General features: G+C 41.6%; 1 protein-coding gene across 2 annotated transcripts in view; it reads right to left on the bottom strand.

The window, feature by feature from the left end:
- Positions 1-11,153: 11,153 nt before the first annotated feature.
- The window catches only part of LOC129761975 (ras-GEF domain-containing family member 1B-like), a 100,515-nt gene continuing 97,776 nt past the window's right edge, over positions 11,154-13,892 (bottom strand). For both annotated transcript variants that reach the window (XM_055759858.1, XM_055759859.1), the window contains exons 5-7: positions 12,244-13,047; positions 11,973-12,175; positions 11,154-11,914 (exon numbers count right to left, since the gene is read on the bottom strand). In XM_055759858.1, coding sequence (XP_055615833.1) covers positions 11,665-11,914; positions 11,973-12,175; positions 12,244-13,047 — 1,257 coding nt within the window. In that variant the 3' untranslated portion in view covers positions 11,154-11,664. The remainder of the gene's footprint in view (positions 11,915-11,972; positions 12,176-12,243; positions 13,048-13,892) is intronic.

Raw genomic sequence — 13,892 nt, 5'->3', positions numbered from 1 at the left:
TCTCTTCAGTATCTAGTATATAGTACATCTTAGTAGTCCATACTTATGGGCTCCACGGCGAATACTGTGTGCGGAATTCCGCAATTCAACGGCGGACCGGATTTTCAGCACTGGAGCTTCAGAATGAAGATGCATCTGGATTCGGTCGGCGTTTTGAAGAATTTAACGGAGAATGCACCGGAAGCGGAAGCGGAGAAAAAGAAGTTCGATGAGTCGGATCGTAAGGCCAAGGTTCTAATCGTAAGTTTTCTGGCCAACGAGTGCTTGGAAGTAATCAGGGAGAAGTCGACTGCCAAGGCAATGTGGACGGCACTTGAAGCTACGTTTGCCACCAAATCGATCGGATCTCAACACCAGTAAGTTTCATGGTGAACCGGGACTACGCGCAGCAGAAGAACAAAAAACTCGCGTTCAATCTCGACTCCGGGTCCAGCGACCACCTGGTCAATGACAGCAAGGTGTTCCGGAGCGTTCAGAAGCTGAAACAGCCGATTGTGATCAATGTGGCAAAAGATGGTCAATCATTACTTGCAAAGACCGTTGGAGAGATCTATGGGAACAGCAATAAACTGTATCCGCTCCATATGAAGGATGTGCTGTATATTCCGGAGCTACGCGACAATTTGATGTCAGTGAAGACGCTAGTGATGGCTGGAGTACAGGTAATCTTTGTCGGAAAAGAAGCAGTGTTGAAGAGAGACGGCGAAACCATCGCTACTGCCCATCTGAGAGGCGGACACTTGTGCAAACTTGTGCAAGAAGGAAACGGATAAGTTATGGCATCGACGGCTCGGGCATTTAAGTGAGAACGGCATGAAGAAGATGGTAAGCAACGATCTGGTGACGGGGGCTGAGTTTCGTGGTACCAAGCTGAGTTTCTGCGACGCCTGTGTACAAGGGAAACAATGCCGTGACCCGTTTAGTGGAACTCGTGACCGAGCATCCAGGCCCTTGGAAAGGATTCACTCGGACGTGTGTGGTCCTATCGACCCTTCTGGATGGGATGGATCAAGATACTTCGTAAGCTTCATTGACGATCATACCCACTTTGCCGTGCTGTATCTGATGCGGAAGAAGTCCGAAGTCTTCAACAAGTTCCAGGAGTATGAGGCGATGGCTACAGCGAAATTTGGCTTGAAGATATCGACCTTAACTGTGGACCAGGGACGTGAGTATGGCTCTAATGCTCAGAAAGATTTCTATCGTAGAAAGGGCATACAAATCGAACCGACGGTGGCTTATACGTCACAGCAAAATGGTGTCTCGGAACGGTTCAACCGAACTGTAGTTGAAAAAGTGCGCACCATGTTGATCGACGCAAGCGTTCCCAAGGAGCTGTGGTCAGAAGCTGTCCTGACTGCTGTCTATTTGATTAACCGTCCGATTAAAAGTCCGACAGCAGCTCTCCCCAAAGACGTAACACCGGCTGAATCCTGGTATGGAACCAAGCCGTGCGTGAAGAAACTCAGGATTTTTGGGTGCAAAACCTTCGCCAGGAATCCGGCCAGCAACAAAGAAAGCTAGATGCGAGAAGCAAAGAAACAGTCCTGGTAGGCTCCAGGACTCCAAATGGCTATCTTTTGTGGAATCGTGAGGCTAGAAGGATTATTATTGCTCGTGATGTGAAATGCGATGAAGATTGCTTTCCGTATAAAAAATGCTCCGACAAGAAGGACTCACCGCTGGTAGTATACTTCCCTGACGAGCAAGAGGGGGAAATCACCCACTACTCCGATGATGAAAACCACAGCGACAACAAGCCCGACATTGATGAACATGACGAGACTGACGACGAATTTGAAGACTACAGACACCGGGGCGCTCCCTTCGCAATCAGAACAGCACGAATACATGAATGAGGGTCAACCGTTGCGGAGGCGGTAAGTTTCTCAATTTTTTTTCGACGTACAGTGCAACTTCTGCTGGTTCAAACATTACAGATGTTCCAAGCTGCTACGATGAAATCGATGGTAGAGATGATCGTGACCAGTGGCTACAGGCTATGCAAGAAGAGTTGGATTCATTGAAGGCGAATCGAGTCTGGAAACTGCAATCCTGTCCCCAGGGTATCAAGCCAATCCAATCGAAATGGGTGTTTCGTGTGAAGGAGGATGAAAACGGCGAGAAGGTTCGTTACAAGGCACGACTTGTGGTGAAAGGTTACCTGCAGCGTCCGGGCATCGATTTTGAAGAAACCTATGCACCCGTGGCAAAGCTAACTACGATTCGCACTGTTCTGGCAGTAGGCTTTCATCACCGATTCCTGTTTCACCAGATGGACGTTAAGACTGCGTTCCTTCACGGTGATTTGAAGGAAGAAATCTATATGGCAGTACCGGATGGAGTAGAAGCTGATCGAAGTAAAGTGTGCAAGCTTTCCAAGTCGTTGTACGGGTTAAAGCAGTCGCCCCGCTGCTGGAACGAGCGGCTGAATGGTCAGTTACTTCGCATGGGATTCACCAGATCAAGTCATGACTACTGTCTGTATACGAAATGCACGCAAGGGGACGAATTGATCATCATTTACGTCGATGACCTACTGATCGCTGGAAGAAAGCTAAATTCGATTATGAGGCTGAAGAAAGAACTCTCTGAAGCGTTCCAGATGACCGACTGTGATGACGCTCATTACTTTCTGGGACTCAAGCTGGAGTACAACCGGGATCAAGGAACACTTCGACTCTCGCAAGAAGCGCAGGTGATGAAGATACTTGAGCGTTTCGGGATGAAGAACTGCAATCCTTGCAGATCGCCTATGGAGAAGGGACTTCAAATGGATCGTGAAGGACCAGCGACGAAGGAACCGTATAGAGAGTTACTTGGCAGCATAATGTACACCATGCTGTGTGTGCGGCCGGATATTTGCTATCCTGTAAGCTACATAGGACGTTTCCAGCAAAAACCTACTGATCAACACTGGCAGTCGTTGAAGCGCATCGTTCGTTACCTGCAAGGAACATCGGGACTCTATCTGGAGTATACAAGAAACGAGAATGCGGAACCGTTAGTAGGATTTGCGGATGCTGACTGGGCTGCTGATACCGTGGACCGAAAATCAGTAAGCGGTTGTTTGTTTAAGGTCTTTGGAGCTACCGTATCCTGGTCAAGTAAGAAACAGACGACTGTGGCAACGTCGCCAAGCGAAGCAGAATACGTTGCCCTGAGTATGGCTGCGTCAGAAGCGATTTGACTGGCTGGGCTTCTTGGCGATTTGAAGATAGCTGTAGGACCCGTTGTAATCTTTGAAGATAATCGTGGCTGTATAGGGATGGCCAAGAACCGTGAAACCAAATGTACCAAACACGTTTCCAGGAGCTACGCAGAAATCTTGGACTAAACGATTGAGAGAGGGTGAAAACGAAGCAAACGTTCTCTTTAGTATCTAGTATATAGTACATCTTAGTAGTCCATACTTGGCTCCTGAATTGTTCTTTTTTTTCATTCCAAACCCAACTGTCATCGAATAAAGACGTTCTCCAAACTAAACTTATAAAAATTTCTATTTTTAGAATTAGACTAACAGAGAGTTGCAACGCCATAAAATGGAAATTGAGGCCACTGGCCCGAATACGTTGTAATAGTGTAAAAGAAACAACAATTCGTCATCTTGTGATAGAAAGAACGAAAGATATTTTGAGTATTGAATAATAACCGTGAAGTTTTCCAAAATTGTAGAGCAGGGTTTCGTAAGGTAAATGATTTTGGTTTGTCCAGTCGAAAATATGATCATGGTTTGTCCATTTTTTTAATGCTCGAATTCAGCACACCTTTGTCAAATCACCTGATTTCCGAATGTTTCAAAACATATAAATAAAATTGTCTTTTTCATGATTTACAGTAGTTTTGTAGTATATTTTTACGGAATCACATGTTTTAAAGGATTGTAAAATACACCATCTATTAGTGTAAGTGCACCCCTCATGCGAGTTAACTTTTAATCGATTACCAGATGTTTATTTCAAACGTATTCAGACCTTTTCTAGATTATAACACTTACAAATATTGTAAACAGCATTCTTGCACACCATTTGTGTCAGATTTACATAGCTAAACCATTAAATTAACGCATTTTGATGAACTCAATTCTGATCATGAGTAGTCCAATTCAATAATGTTGTTTTGTCCACATGATTTCTATGGCAACCGCTTGGCGCGCTGCAGTTTGTTTATTGTGTCCTTCGCGATAGCAGAAATAAAGTTTCTCTATATTGAGTGTGTTGAGGTGAACACTTTTAAAATGCCCAAGAAAAGGTAATATTCTGAAGAAAGTCTAAATTATGAATGGATCAATATGATGACAGTGAATTCAAGCAATGATAAATGCAATATCTACTTGAGAATTCGAAGGTTTTCATTCAAAAATGGTGACTTCTGAAGCCGGACAAACCATGATCGTTTTTTGGACAAACCATGACCAGAGGTGGTCAAACCATGATCCTAATACCTCTTTTAGGAAAATCATTAAAAAACATAAAAATTTGAATAATTTCAACGCCTTATGGTAGTATTAGCAACTAGAGACTTGTGGCTTTTGAACAAACCCAAACCCGTATCGATTATGTTTTTTATGCTTTGCTTAGAACGAACGAAGACAAAGCGGGCGCTAGAATTTAATGTGTATGTGTGTGTGTATAGAATGAGACGCGTATCACACAAGTGAGAAGAAATGTTTAGTATCTGAGTTCTGCGCCTGGTACATTTTGCGCTGTCGTGCTTATGATTTTGACGTAGGACTACGTCTTTCATTTCTATACTGGCGTGTAAGTTCAAACTTTCGAAAACGAAAGCGTTACGCCGGAGACCGAGATTTTGAGCGTTAATAGCTCCTAAACAACTGAACGAAATAGTATGATAAACAATTCATTCCAGAGATAAAATGTCTACGCGTTATATGCTTGTTACTTTTTGATCCAAAAATTTGTTTCAATAGCCCTAAAATTACTTTCAAAACAGACTATTGAAATCACACCAATCGGTATATAAGCGAGTGCCGCTCGGAAATCCACTCAGTTATAATTGCGCAACGATTGAAGTACGATCGCTGGAATGGATGGATGTTTCCCTAACACAGACTTAAAAACCATGGAGCCAGGGGAAATTGGCATAGCAAATTAGATGCAAGCAGTGGGTACTTTTGTACTCGTTTGCCTTTCTGCAAATTGGAATGTTCCCCTAACACAGATTTCAAAACCATGGAGGCAGAGGAAATTGCCATAGAAAATTAGATGCAAGTAGCGAGTACTATTGTACTCGGATTGACTATGGATTTGATATGGTATGATACGGTGTAGTGATGATCAAAGTGGATATTATATTACATGTCGAAGAAATCACATTTATAAAAGCAGCGTTATAAAATTATTTGTTTACGAATGCTGCAATCGATCGTCGTTACTGGGAAGTTGGAATTGTTGGGAAGGTGATCTTATTTTCGCTGTTTAATTCCGAGGAATCCATTCCTTCTCGAGCGATAATAATCCTGCTCCGGATCAACGATGATTCCAATTGTCGGGGCTTGGGGAGTGGGTACTATTTGCGCTAGGTATTTCCGAGGAGGAATCGATTCCTTCTTTTCCGGCTAAACGAAGTGGTATGATAATCACTTTATTCGAAAGATGAAACGTCTAAGATTTATATGCTTGTTACTTGTTGATTGCTAAGTCAACGTTAGTCCTACGCCCACCTTGCAGTTATATCAAGGATATAACCCACTTCTAGTTTTTTTGCTCTTCGCACCAAGAGAGAATACGAGTTCGCTTTGAGCGCGCGCTGATGAAAATAAAAAAAAAGAAAATAAACTCAAGCGCAGCGCTGCGTTTGTTTTTTGAAGACTGCTTCTCACTATTCAAACGATTAAGACAGAGCTAAGAAAAAGAATATGCGAGATGTCGATTATTAAACATGATAGTCATGTTTATCTCTAAAGTAATTTATAGATAGAGAAAATAAATTAACATTCCCATATGTTATTGACGAGCAATCAAGTATTCCAGCGTTTGCTTCAGTAAATAGTTGACATTGAAATAGCGAATCATCGAGGTATAATCGCAAACTTGTCATTCTAAAACATACACTTAATTGAATGGAATATTATCTCGTACACTGTATTAAAATTAATACTTCATACCGTTCAAACGTCCGAAATTATGCAACTTTCTTAAAGAACTTTCGTGATTCTCGAGAACGATAAAGCAGCTACTACTCGTTCAGGAGCGCTCGGCACTCGTCGTCGCTGGTTTCTTATGTTATTGAGGACTGGCAGTTTAGAACGCAGTTTGACCATCACCAGGTCTAAATCGATGTTTGCGCCACGATAGGCTTCGACGTCGATGACATCCGAGAAGTGCCGACCGTCGATCAAAACGTGGTTAATTTGTGTTTCGGTTTGCTGTGGTGATCTCCAGGTGTAACGGTATTGGAGGCTGTGCTGGAGAAGGTGCTACGTATGGCCATGTTCTTGGAGGCAGCGAAGTCGATAAGTCTTAGACCGGTTTCGTTGGTTCGCTGATGGGCGTTGAACCTACCAATTACCGGTCTGAGCTCCTCCTCTTGGCCGACCTGAGCGTTCAAATCACCGATGACTTCTCTATCGTCATCGATGTTGACAAGATGGGGGTTGTGGACGTTGATAATGCCGATGTTGAAGAAGTGGTCTCACATCCTCAATCTACACATTCCTTCATCGATCGGCCACCAGCTAATCACCCGTTTCTGCATCTCTTCTGTCACGAGGAAAGCAGTACTCTGTCCGTGTGTGTTGCCGCAGCTCTGGTAGATGGTATACACATATTGAAATGATCGCACCATCGAACCTTTTCAACACACCTCCTGCAGCGCTACAATGTTGAAATGGCGGGCTCAAAACATTTCCGAAAGAATTCGGGTACTCGCAAGAAAATTGAGAGACTTGCAGTTCCAGTTTCAAGTCCGTGTTCTTAGCGTGGGTCTAGTCTTATTGCCCTGCCTCGATTCTTTTTGTGAACCCCCTGTGCACAGCTCTTTTTAGAGTCCCCGCTAGCACGAAGACAGTGATCAGCCGCCCTGACATGGGGAACAGACGCACCTCCATGGTGCACATACGCTCGGATAGGCCCTCTCCCCTGTCAGCTTACGACCAAGATCTCACCGGAGTTGGTACCCGATTTTCACTATAGTTACTCGTACCCCAGTTGGCACCACGGGGAGGTAGGGATAGGAGTTAATGGACATGAAGCTAAGAACCACGAATGAGGTCTATTTTATGCCTGCAGGTACGCGAAGTAACGATGATACGCTTAATCCAGTCGTATACGTATATGAGTTATGATTTTTCAAATTAACATTTCATTAACAAATTAACATTTTTCAAATTAGTGTTTTTATGCGACTAGACTGGATTTATGCGACTAGAATCCATTTTTTTGGCAGGTGTGGTTATTTTTTCAAAGAGCTCATTGGCTTCAATTTGATAACGGATTTTCAATAAGAGCGCTACAAAAGTTTTTTTTGAACAAAACAAAAACGATTTTGGATATCAATTAAATTTTTATTCATGTGAAAGTACATTTGACGCAGAACTCAATTTTCGACGGTTTTCAGGCATAAATCGGCCGATACTGCCGCAATTTCACGATAGATATCCGTACGAAGTTGGCATAGACCATTGACTTGACGTAGCCCAACAGGAAATAGTTTAATGACGTCAAATCGCACGACCGAGGTGGCCAATTGACTGGGCCATTTCGTGAGATAACACGCTCACCAAACTTGATTTCCAATAAATCGATTGTCAAAATCGCTGTGTGGATTCAATTTTTTACACTAGACGCTCAATTGTTGATCTGGCAGGACGAATATGACGAATATATCGGTAGTCTCGACTCGTTGGATCGAATATATTTCCATTATGGAATGGCAAACCTTACTGAAGAGAAATGTCAAGAGAGCGGGAAAAAATATGGCGTCGAGCTCGAGGTTGCAGAAGAATTTGTATAGCTTGACAACAGTCGTGAAATTCGAAGACGCATAGTCAACGGAAGACGCGCCTGCTATGCACTCCGCAAATCCTTAAGATCCAACAAACTCCGACACCGTACGAAGTGTATCATGTACAAAATCCTTATTTGACTGGTTGGGCACGAAGCATGGACATTGCTCGAAGAGGACTTTCAAGCATTTGGTGCTTTCGAACACTAAGTGCTCAATATACGCTGGTGTACAGGAAAACGGAGTATGGAGAAGGAGAATGAATCACGAACTGGTGCAACTCTACGGCGAATCCAGCATCCAGAAAGTCGCCAAGGCTGAACGAGTTGTTGCATGTTGTAAGATTGCCGGACAGTAGCCCTGCAAAGATGGTGTTAGAATTGAATCCGGTAGAAACAAGAATGAGAGGATCCCAGAGAGTAAGGTGGTTGGACCAAGTGGAGCAGGACCTTTTAAGAATCGTCGCAGCCGCGATTTGGAGAACTGCAGCTATGAACCAAGTGCATTGGCGGAACAATGTTGTGAATCAGATCTAATCTCTTAGTAGCTGCCATACAAATGAAACACAAATTTCTGCATTACTCGAGAATTAATCAAGCAAATAAAACCCAATTTGGCATATGGAAACTTTAGGGTGCAATAAATGTTTCTATGGTGGTTAGATACCCCTCCCCCCTCTCTGAGGGGGGCTGCCATACAAATGAAGCACAAATTTCTGCATTACTCGAGAATTAATCATTGTTTTCATATTCCAGAAGTCGAGCTCGACTAAAAACAGACGAGTAGCTCGTCTGGCTCGACGACCGTTTGGCCGCGCTCGTCGATGAATCAGTTGAATCGTCTAGTTTGTTTGATGTGTTTGTCCAGCTTGTTGATTGAAAGCATCGGTATTCTTCTGCTCCGCCTTTATCTTCAAAAATTGTTTCACGGCTAAACTAGTATTACATAAGCAATGTATGGTTTCAACTGCAACCATCAAATTCAATTCAGTAATTGCAAGATTTTATAGATTTTCAAATGGACCTCTTCCAAACAACACAACCAAATGTAAATATTGAACTCATATCCAGGGATGCTAGATGACTGTTTGAATATATGAACACGACACGAAAAGGGTCTTCACATATTGAACGAAAATGAGTAATTCAAAACAACTACTTTATTGGAAATACGTATATGTAGATTTAAAACTTTTCTTGATAAATCGTTGATTAGGTGAACAAACATTGCCCCCAATAAATCCATAATAACAAAACGTCTGAGTGATAAAACCATATGCTCGAGGAAAAATATCAATGAAACCAAAAGATATATGAAACTTATTCCTTTTTGTTATGTGTTTTTTTAATATTTTGGCACTGAGAAAAGAGTATCGATTGATCAATTTTAAAACTGTTTGTTGTTTTTCTCAAAACAAAAACATGTCTTCTAATCTGACATCACTGATCATACCGAGAAAAACTGACTGAAGTCTCTCCAGTTTACCAAATAAAACATTTCAATGAAACTCGTGTACTGGAATGGGATATTTTGCTCATCTCGACAGTGACTGAAGCCGAGACGAGACGAGACGAATTGCTCGTCTCGTTTTCTGGAATACAGCCCATAATAAGAATAACAACATGGGACAATTAAACTTGATGTTTTTTTGAAATACTACAAACAATAAGTTTTTTTTATGTTTTTCCGAAAGATTATGCATAAAAGCATGGAAATTGTTCCCATGGAAATGGGAACAAACAATAAGTTTTTTCGTGGTTTTCTGGGAGCTTAGACATAAAAACATCGTTTTAAGAAGAAAAGTGAAAATTGTTAAAAAGTAACATGGGACAACTATGCGTAGAACGGCAGCGTAGTTCCACGCAAAAAATAGGCAATGATTTATTGGGTTTTCCTTATTGTTACCCATACAAAATAGTTTAAAATAAAGGAACACCTGATGGGCCAAACACAGCCCGCAAGTTGAGTATAGCTGATCTAGACTTTATTAAATGACTATATTTTTCCAGGATTCCGATAAAACCACATAATATTCTCCACATTTTCAGAACGGATACTCCGATGGTTTGGCGGACGGTCGTGACAAGCTGTACCAGGCAGACTTCGATCGTGGCTACGAGCGAGGGTTCGCAATGGGTTTCCAACTAGCCCGATATCAAGGATTCGCCGTTGGAGCTCAGAAGCAAATTGACAAGGCGGCGCAAGCTAAACAGATACAATCGGACTTGATTCTCAAAAGCCATGCAGCAAGAGCACATTGTCAGCTGTGTGTAAACAAAACGTTGGAACGAAACCCATTAGGAGAAATTCTGGAAATCCAAACCAGGCACAACCAGGAAGTGACTACAAAACTTAGGGAACGTTTCGAGGGTGTAGAGTGAAATTTGTTCTGCACTTGTCGTATGTAAATCTTATTCTATTTTTTTATTCTTGATACTTGTGTGTGTGTGTGTGTGTGTGTACTTTTAGAGTATGGTCTATAACGTCTAATGTGAGAGCAATTTGTGTAAATTACATTGGCTGTAATATCATGTAGACTTCTTTCTTGTTTTCTGTTAATCGTCTTCTCGATCTTACATTGGGCCTGAACCTATGAATCATCTTCTCGGAAAACTATTCGTCATATACAATGCACATTTTATGGTTGTCAAAATCTAGAACATACTTCTCTAAAACATACTTCTCTAAAATCGTCTACGTTGCTTTCTACTTACTTTAGTTCAATAGATCCGTTATAGGAAATGTAGAAACAAAGTAGGTGAGAAGGGGCTAAAGGGAAATCAGAAAAAAAAAGAATTTATCAAATATTTCCCAAAGTGTTTATGTGTATTTTGGATTGTTAATGTGCACAGCATATCTAGAAGCATTATGTTTAAAATTTTGGTCAGGTATAGAAAAAAGTGTAGTCGTCTTGATTCGCTTTTATTATAAATACGACCTTGTGCTGCTCACCTATTCTCTAACGTATGACGAAGACGTTTGCCTGCATGACTAAGTAGAAGTTAATACTTGGCAAATTAAAATTAAAGCCATATCTTCAACTTTTACGGGATCCGCATGTTTTCCCGAAAAAAATCGTATCCATAAAAAACGAAGCGAAATAAAATCTTTTAAAATAATAATGAACAACAATGAAATAAATACTTAATATTCTAAGCGTGACAATACACAAACAAAACTAATCACAATAACTTGCTGTAAATAAAGTCTGAGCCAGCCTTCTTCCATATTTCTGAAATACGCGCGCGAAAGCTTTCTAAGTGTTCACTGGGTGAAACAAGAAAAACGGAACGATGACCTACAAAAGATGTCTTGGTACAAAACATGTACGCTTTCCCGTACCACTCTTTGTTACTGATTCAATAATTTCGTTTATCATTCTTTTTTTCTGTTCCTGTAGAAACATTGCATGTTTCGTAAACATGGATTATATAAAAGTTTACTTATTCTTAAAGAGTTCCATTGTGTGTGTATAAAATATCTAAAAATCTGTTATCCATAAATGCTGTGTGCCAAGTGAATGATGTTCTGTTTTCGTGTGTTTGCAGTGAATCCTCCCCCGAAAAAAAAACGGAGAACGAACAGTTTATGTATGTGTTGTTGCAATATGTCGCTTGAAAGTGAGATCTGGAACTAGTGTTCACAGATTGAATTCCATTATGGTTGAACTGAAATCAATATGTCGGACAGTTTGGAGAGTTAGTTGCTGCTCTGCTGCTCGTGCTTTAATGTTTTATAGCGATCTTTCTCGCTGCTATTCTCCGGCGGTTCACAATCGAACGATGCCATCGCGAGCGTGTTCTCGTTGAGAATACTGTTTGTCTGTAGGAACATGATGATTTTGCTGTTCTTCTCGTACGGACACGTGACCTGCTTCCAGCCAATGAATTCGTTCACTTGCTTTGCCAGTTGCCAAAACTTCTCGAAGTTTATGTGGCCGTTTGGAAGTCTGAAAAATCGACAAATTGTAATCCATCCAAACTTGAATTTACGTCGAATATGCTTACTTGTTTGTGCAGCCTTCATTAAGAAAATATAGATCCTTGACTAGTAGACTGAAGAATGGAATGACGATTCGCTGTCGTTCGTCAGTTGCCCCTTCAGAACGCCACATCGCAGCTTTGAGCGTTGATCGATAACTGCTGAAGTTGCTGGTGGGATCCATCTGATGTTCCAATATGGAGAACTTGGCAGACTGAATTTTCGCCCACTGTGTGTTTAAACAATAGTTAAGTTAGAATGATACTAAAGAATATTACACAAAATCTATATAGTTACCGTTTTCTTCAACCGAGCAATCGGAGACATGTTCAACCCAGCGATTATCGCCATCAGCGTATTGAAGTTACCGATGTTGAATGACTCCCGCGCCGTCTCGATCCAATACTCGATCACTCTGGCACGTTGCTTCTTCTTCGAGTGCTTACAAATCTCGGTTGCGACAATATAGGACAGCCGATTGAACCACTGCACGTACGATTCCAGGTTGCGTGTCTTCTTCATATCCTTGATCGAGGTGTCCACGTGGGGATTCTCTTTGGCAAACGCTTGTACGAACTCTTCCGGTCCGATGTAGGACAGCCGTTCGAGCTCGATATGCGTCAACTGATGGGCTAATACTGAAGGGCTCGGACATAGATCCGTGATGTCTGGGGTTGACAGCGTTGAGCTGATCGACGTAATACTGTTTACCGATGAAGTAGACGAAGAGGTTTGGTAGTGGATGGAAGAAGACGATTTTTCGGTCGGCTGATGATGGAAACTCTGACTGCTATTGCGAGAATCGGTTCGTTGTTGTCCTCCAAGCTTAATATCACTGTCCTTGCCGCCACCACCTTCGATGTTGATTTTGTCCAGAAATTCCTCGTATTTTTCCAACGTTCGGAGTCGCTGTAGAAGATTTTGAAGCAAGGTCGATACTTCGGTGCGAAGTTTGCTGTTAACGTTGATACACTTCTGTGTCATTGTGCGTACATGTTGCATTACTCTTTCGTCGCGGAAGTCATACGGGAACGTTTCAATCCATTCCGACAGCAACTGGACAAAGTTGCACGCGAACCGACTAAGACATTGTGCCTTTTGCTGTAAAGAAGAAGAAAGGTATTTTTAAGAGCCAATTTACATTCGTTTCGTGCGATATATTATATTTACAGGATTAATAAAAAAATAAGTTCAGAATATTAAAAAAGTATCATAATAAATGGTTGTGATGTCGACGACTTTTAGTTTTAGCTAACTTACTAACGAATATCCCCGTCTGCTTCGGATTACCCATATTCATCACTACAGTGTGTGATTTACCATTGAGATCGTTGAACCCGAGCCACGAATATTTGATTCATAATGAATAGCACATGGTTCGCTTTGCGGTCAAACAATCTTCTTCTTCTTCTTTTTAGCTTCAAGAGGGTTTTAACTTTTCTGTTCATTCGCCTCTAGGGTCAATCAATCCGCACCTGTGAACCCGAAGCTTGCACACACAGTCACGTATAGCAGTGCTCCCACTAACCGCCTATAGTTGTTACCGTCGTCGAAAGACAGACTATTGGCCATGATAATTCTGAAGCCTTCGTCCATCAATAACTTAACACTTTTAGTATCTCCAAGCTCAAACCCCTCTGTCAGCTTCGTGATGTAGATTTCCGTGAAAAATGTTCCCGATCTAAGTAGTATTTCGCTTTACCAAGGACGGTAAGCTCAACAATGAGAGAACTTCAAACATTCACCCCGATTCTGTATTCCGACGCATTTACATTTCGTTCGAAAGAGATATTTCGATCGTTTTGCTCGTAAGATGTTTGAAAACAAAACAGGTCGAACGAAAGATATTCGAATTTGAAAACATTTACACAAAAGTAACTACTCCTCCGTTCAATGCAGCAGTTCCTGTCGTTACATTTCACTACTTGCAAAAGGTCTTGGGATGT

The sequence above is a fragment of the Toxorhynchites rutilus genome, chromosome 1 (assembly GCF_029784135.1).
Source record: "Toxorhynchites rutilus septentrionalis strain SRP chromosome 1, ASM2978413v1, whole genome shotgun sequence".
NCBI lineage: Eukaryota > Metazoa > Arthropoda > Insecta > Diptera > Culicidae > Toxorhynchites > Toxorhynchites rutilus.
The sequence above is the reverse complement of the archived record's forward strand: the minus strand, read 5'-3'. Positions and strand labels throughout refer to the sequence as shown.